This window comes from Eptatretus burgeri, chromosome 3 (assembly GCF_056783735.1).
Source record: "Eptatretus burgeri isolate ZD-2024b chromosome 3, Ebu_testis_v1, whole genome shotgun sequence".
NCBI classification, from domain to species: Eukaryota; Metazoa; Chordata; class Myxini; order Myxiniformes; family Myxinidae; genus Eptatretus; species Eptatretus burgeri.
The window spans coordinates 48,856,259-48,862,241 of record NC_140963.1 but is presented as its reverse complement, the minus strand read 5'-3'; the positions used below and the strand labels follow the sequence as shown (position 1 = coordinate 48,862,241).

The following is a 5,983-nucleotide window of genomic DNA, read 5'->3' as shown; positions in this document are numbered from 1 at the left end:
GCGGCATATGCTTTCACATTGTAAGTGATAATGAACTGTGCTTTCTCATTGTCTTGGGTCGCTCACCTGCATTTGTTTTTTCATTTATTTATTTTCATTTATTTATATTTTCATTTACAGATGCTTTCCAATGCTTCTGTGATTTTTTTCCTGGTGTATCAGCTTTGATGCCCATCGGCACACAAAATTACTCTGTTTCCCTATTGTCTCGGGTCGCTCACCTGCATTTATTTTTTCATTTACTTTTTCATTTATTTATATTTTCATTTACGGATGCTTTCCAATGGTTCTGTGATTCTTCCTGGGGTATCGGCTTCGATGTCTATCAGCAGGCGAAATTTCAGCTTTCTAAATCACCCGGAAGGTACAGAACATTAATATCAGTGAGTGAGTGAGTGAGTGAGTGAGTGAGTGAGTGAGTGAGTTTTATATATTAGGTGAATGCATTTTTAGAGTAGTGCAATCTTTGTGTTGATGCATCCCAAAGGGATATATTTAAGCTTTTCTATTGTAATGAACAAGAGAAATGGTTCATAGAACACATCAATATTTTGGTTTCCCACTCTATCTATATTAATCATTGATAGAGGTAAGTGAAACATTCCAAAGTGGTGATTTCCAGCTCCCATGCCATTCTGCTGGGGGTTTTTTTCTGCCCCATGACTACTATATTGATTGCTCATCCAATGTTGTCTAGTTCTTTCATGTGTCTTGAACTTTGTATAAAAATCCCACACATGTGTGAATTATAGCCCATGCTATGGAATGCCCATGACATCATTAGCACAAGTCAGCTCATGGAATCTAGAGTTCCCTCTTCGACTGGAGTTTTTAGATGTCCTGCATGCTCGCAAGTAATTTGTTGCTTTGGATGGAGTTCCCTCCCCTGCCCTACCTATGAAGGCTGGTGTGCCTCAATGTCGTGTTCTGACACCAATGAAGACAAGCATCATTCTTTACTGAGCTTGCTCACCTCTCACCTGGGTTAGTGGCCTTGCAATTTTTCACTGGATTTATTCTGGTCTTACTCTTCCTCCTCTCTCATATCCCTTCCCCACCCTTTTCCCTCCAACTCCAAGTCAGACACATGCAAACAAAAACCCTTTCCTTGTTACCCTCTCCAAGTTTGAACTGTTGACACCATTCATTCATCGCCTTCTTCTCTCGTCTATGGGAATGTCTTCCTGAGTCTGTTATATCAAGTTCTTCCTTGAATGATTTCAAATTTGCTTCACACTGCCACCTGATGGGCTCTCCCATTTATACATCTTAGCTTCATTATACCCACTGAGACCCTAAGTCCATCCTTCGCCTGCGATTTCCCCCTCTTGTATAGTGATGCATATATGGTACATATGTTATGCCAAACTTGTATCTCTTTGCACTATCTTGTGTCTGTTAACCCTTTGGCCCCTGTTGTTTTGCTCTTCCATCCCAGGCAAAAATGCTCCAGTTAGAACTATAGCATAATATGAGAGTTGTACTCTCATCTACTATAGCTGGTAACAGGTCCAACTACAGTTGTCCGCAGAGAATTACTATAGGTAAGGAATGATATTTTTACCTGGTATGAGCCTCATCCTGCAGAAAAAAAAATTATACAACGATGCACACCTGTGTGTTATTCACCATACATGGTAATGCAGATGCCATCATCCACAAAAGGAGGGGGGCATGACGATGGCAGATTGCCACACCTTTCTTTCCTGCCAGGGAAATATTTCCCCACCTGACTATGATTACGTTTGTTGCCTTGTTGGACAGGTGAGCCTGAACCAGACTTGATATGGTACAAGAATAACAATGTTTTGGAGGAAGGGTCACGCGTCCAGCTAGATTTTGAAGAGGATGGTACGTCCTCCCTCATTCTGGTGGAGGTTGCTGCAGACGATGACGCTCGCTATACCTGCAAGGCGGTTAGTGCAGCTGGAGAAGCATCGTGCTCTGCTGAGCTGCTCGTGGAATTCATGGATGATGAAGATTAGCATGAAATAAATAAATAAATTGGAGTATCAAGATTTATCCATTTAAATTCCATGTAAAGATAAATTAATGCCAAAAGACATTTTTCATCAATTCCCATTGATCGAACATCTTCATTACAGTAAAGCACTGCATTTTATCATTTATCTGCTTCCATGGATATTAACCATACAACACTCTAATTAATTCAAGGCATAATCATTACCAAGATTACAATGACTTTAAACGGTTCACAATTATTTGAAATGCATTGAAACCGACAGCCAATGAGCAGAAAGCAGATGGTTTCAAATTGTTAGTTTGTATGATGTGTGTGTTGCTTGCAAAATTGAAAGTAGCTTCTTGGCTTTGCCTCTGTTCATGATCAGATTATTTTGCATTAAATCACAATTTCATGGTTTATATGCTGCTGTTTTATAAGATAGTAAACAAGTCACTGGGACTGTGAGTATAGCTCAGAGGGTGTTTTTTATACATAGTCGAGGCTCATGGAAGACCTAGAGCAAAATGGAAAGGGGGAAACACCAACAGTAGGGTAGGAGTGAGATCAAGGGGAAGAAGGACATCTCATGGAAGTCCTAGAGCAAAATGGAAAGGGGGAAACACCAACAGTAGGTGTTGTAGGTAGTAGGTAGGAGTGAGATCAAGGGGGAGAAGGACATAAGGTGGTGAACAAGCTGCACACAAGCTGAATGAAATGCAGCAAGAAGAGGAAGGGGAAGCAAGGATGAAACAAAAAAGGAACAAAGCAAACTACAACCAACGAACAAAAAGAGGTGACAGAGGGGGGAGGGGAATGGGGGAAATATCAATAACTTGGAAATGGGGTCATTTGAGGAAGAAGAGAAAGTGCTCAGAATCCCACTTCCATTCAAGCCATATAGTCTGGGTTCGACTCCCATCCAAACGAAAAAACTGTCACCATGGTGTTTTGTAGGCAGGTTGTTGCATCAATGAGTTTCCCATCCATCAGATGGGATGTTAAGCAGGGAACCCCATCTGACAGCTGTGGTTGCTGCTGATGGAAATTAATTATCCCTATGCATGATGTTTTCACAAATAGTATATGACCAAACTACTGTACCTGTCATTGGGAAAATGCAAAGCACCCAGTGTAAGTCCTTTGCCATCAGACTACTTCGGCAACACGGAACCTGCCCTCGGGTAAGCCACTGTAGAAAGAGCAGAAAGAAACACCAGTCATCACTTAGACGCCTTTAAATGTTTTCATCTCCGGATACCCTACTGTTGTGTCCAACACCGTATGAGAAAATAACAGGTATCCTGATACAGTAACAAGCTTTTGAACACAACGACGCCTGTGTCAGCAACCTTTCCTGTGATCTATGATGCAGATATGCCATATCACTGTTTTCTCGATGTAGCATTAATCTTCCATTCCACTAAAAAGAGCGTTTTCAGTTTATACCTCAACTCCTGCTTGTTCACCAACCAGACTAGTTCCTGAACCACTGAGGGTAATCCTTAAAGTTCTGTCATCCCACCCACATAAATGATATCAAATACACAATTCATTCATTCATGTAACATTATTCTACATACTCTGCATTCTCTTCAATGCACTTAGTCCAACAGTCAGCAAAACTTTTAAGCTCAGCACACAAACCTTTCTGAAGTACCCTTATTGCAGTGGATATTTGCTGTGTTAAATTCTTCAGCAGATATAAAAAAGGTTTGTCAGGTCAGGTTAGATCTGTGACCTGCTACAGGTACCATGTAAACCTGTACTAACCTGTTCCATGGTCGGGATGTCGGCGACTAAACCGTCTCCCCCACAAGGTTTTCTGGTGAGGAGGGTGTTTGGATATGGACACCCAGCAGGATTAAAAACAAAACCTGTCTAAGGGTGGAGGAGCTCCTTGTGAGCCAACGGCCATCCATATCTTGTGCCCAACTGTGTCTGCGGACGTCCTCCTGCAGTTGGGTTACTTTTTATGAGAAGGTTGGTGGCAGGAATTGCACTCCGGCCACCGTAAAACCCTTCATTCCACAAAACACAAAAACGCAAAAAAATCTGAAAACCCACTCTGTGGGAGTACCTCCTGTGCAGCTTCCCTTCGCAGGGCAGCTCACCGGATGACGGGATTGGGGCAAAGCCTTCGGGACCCCCAATCTTTGATAGGAGAGAAACCACGGGGTAACATCCCTGGGTCAGATTGTGGGAGAGTGTGTCGGAGTGGTGCTGAGGTGTCGGCCACCAGACGGCGGTCTCCTTGGGTTAACCTGAGGCGGTCCCTTCGGTTGGGTGCCTGGAATGTCCTATTCCTAAGAGAGGATGATCACCTGTCTCTGTTATCATCTGAGCTCAAGCGTTTGGACATCGGGATTGCAGCTCTCTCTGAGGTTCTGAGACCGGATTGCGGCGAGATAATGGTGGGTGGGTACACCTACTATTGGTCTGGTCGCTCTGATGGTTACCATACCCAAGGAGTTGCTGTAGCTGTGTCCAATAAGCTGATTACAATGGTAATTGAGGTAACACCGGTTATGAGAGTAAGGATTCGTCACTCCTTGGGTCTAGTTTCTCTGGTCTCTGTATATGATCTGACTGAGGTGAGTGGCCTCACCATGAAGGATGCATTCTATGTCACAATCGAGTCTCTGGTTGATCCGTGCCCCCAGGTGATATACTCTTCCAGTCTTGGGCGATTTCAATGCATCCACTGGAACTGATAGAGATGGTTATGAAACATGTGTTGGTCCCCATGGATCTAGAACTGTGAACCAGAATAGCACAAAGTTCCATGACTTTGCAAGAAGTCATGGACTTTGGGTGGCTGGTTCATGGTTTCAGCACCCACAGGGTCATCGCTGGACTTGGTATTCCAACACTGGTGGTGTGGCAAAGGAGAGTGACCATGTGCTTGTTTATGATTACTGGAGGATGATCCAGAACTGCAGGGACTACCGGAGTGCTCAGTTCCTCAATACTGACCACAGGCTTGTTGTAGCAACTCTAAAGCTGCACCTTAAATCCTGGAGAATGGTACCATCCCAGCCAAGGCTGGATGTTGGCAACCTCAGGGATGAGAGAGAAGCTGAGGAGTTTGCAAACAGGCTGAGTGGACACTTGGGGGGTCTGGGTGCTTTGGGGGGTCCTGAAGAGTTGTGGAGTGCCTTCAAGACCACCGTCCTTGATGTTGCCGGTGGATGTCTTGGAACTCACCACAGGGCAAAGAAGAATTTTGTCTCTCAAGGGACACTGGATACCATTGACCAGAGTCGCAGGGCCAGGCTGAATGGCAGAGCTGAGCTGTTCAGGGAGCTGAGGCGTAAAACTGTACGTGCACTGAGGGTGGACAAGGAGGCCTATGTGCGAGGAATCTGTGAAGGGGTAGAGCATCACCTGTGGACAGGTGATTCTCGTCCCGCTTACAGGGGAATTCGCGCATTGCGTTCATCCAAGCCCATCCCTCGGAGCACTGCAGTTAGAGCAGAGAGTGGTAGGCTCTTGACAGAAGAGGCTGAAGTGAAGGCCCGCTGGGCCGGTTAGTTTGAGCGGTTGTACCAGGCTGATCCCCCAGCTGTCAAGTTGGACGTCAAGGGTGTTACAATCCCTGTTGCTGACCCTCGAATCAACTGTGGTCCACCTTTGCTTGTGGAAACACGGGCTGCGGTGAACCGGTTGAAACGGGGCAAAGCTCCAGGGATCTGTGGCATCCATGCTGAACTTCTCAAGGCTGGTGGAAATGCTGCACTCGTGTCGTTGCATGCAGTTTTGTGCTCTGCCTGGAACACAGGCATCATCCCAACTGATTGGAAGAGGGGCCTTGTTGTCCCTCTCTGGAAAGGGAAGGGTGATCGCCAAGACTGCAACAACTACCGAGGGGTGACGCTGCTTTCAGTGCTGGGCAAGGTCTTTGCTCGGATAATTCTCGATAGGGTTCGCCACCATCTGCTTGAGCACCAGCATCCAGAGCAGTCAGGCTTTACACCAAAGAGGTCAATGATTGACCGTTTCCTTGCTCTTCGTGTCCTC

At 45.3% G+C, this 5,983-nt stretch overlaps 1 protein-coding gene across 1 annotated transcript in view; it reads left to right on the top strand.

The window, feature by feature from the left end:
* The window catches only part of LOC147029833 (palladin-like), an 83,040-nt gene extending 80,655 nt beyond the window's left edge, over nucleotides 1-2,385 (top strand). Inside the window, exon 5 of the mRNA XM_085873198.1 lies at nucleotides 1,765-2,385. Coding sequence (XP_085729324.1) covers nucleotides 1,765-1,985 — 221 coding nt within the window. The 3' untranslated portion in view covers nucleotides 1,986-2,385. The remainder of the gene's footprint in view (nucleotides 1-1,764) is intronic.
* The last annotated feature ends 3,598 nt before the right edge of the window (nucleotides 2,386-5,983 follow it).